Source organism: Hippocampus comes, unplaced genomic scaffold, assembly GCF_001891065.2.
Source record: "Hippocampus comes isolate QL1 unplaced genomic scaffold, H_comes_QL1_v1.1 C16367117, whole genome shotgun sequence".
NCBI lineage: Eukaryota > Metazoa > Chordata > Actinopteri > Syngnathiformes > Syngnathidae > Hippocampus > Hippocampus comes.
In genome coordinates this window covers 1-374 of record NW_017830224.1, presented here as the reverse complement: position 1 = coordinate 374, position 374 = coordinate 1, and the positions used below count along the sequence as shown (strand labels likewise).

At 55.9% G+C, this 374-nt stretch overlaps 1 protein-coding gene across 1 annotated transcript; it reads right to left on the bottom strand.

Annotated features, from left to right (window-relative positions):
• Positions 1–3: 3 nt before the first annotated feature.
• Positions 4–347, bottom strand: LOC109508632 (cGMP-dependent protein kinase 2-like; the record flags this gene model as incomplete). Its single annotated transcript, XM_019858662.1, has 2 exons — positions 183–347; positions 4–108 (listed from the first exon to the last, which is right to left on the bottom strand). Coding segments are annotated over exons 1-2 (245 nt in total), but the record flags the coding sequence as incomplete, so codon positions are not given.
• Between the last annotated feature and the right edge of the window lie 27 nt (positions 348–374).

Genomic DNA, 374 nt, shown 5'->3' with positions numbered 1-374 from the left:
ATGAGGTCCTCGGGCCGCTTGGCGATCTTCTTGGAGAAGTCCATCTTGTCGACGCCCTTCAAGATGTTGGTGTACGTGGCCATCTGGTCGCTTCCTGTGAAGGGGGGGCTGGTTGCCCCGAGCGGCGAGTCCATTTATTTGTCTTTTATTGCCTTACGGGAGGGAAGTTTTGACAGGCGCACCTGCCAGTCAGAAGCTCAAACACCAGGATGCCCAGGCACCAAAAATCCACACTGAGATTGTGTCCCTTGTTGAGGATAATCTCCGGGGCCACGTACTCGGGGGTCCCGCAGAAGGTCCAGGTCTTCTGACCCCCGTGCATCTTCTTGGCAAAGCCAAAGTCCACCTACAAAGACGTGCTCAGCGTTACGCTC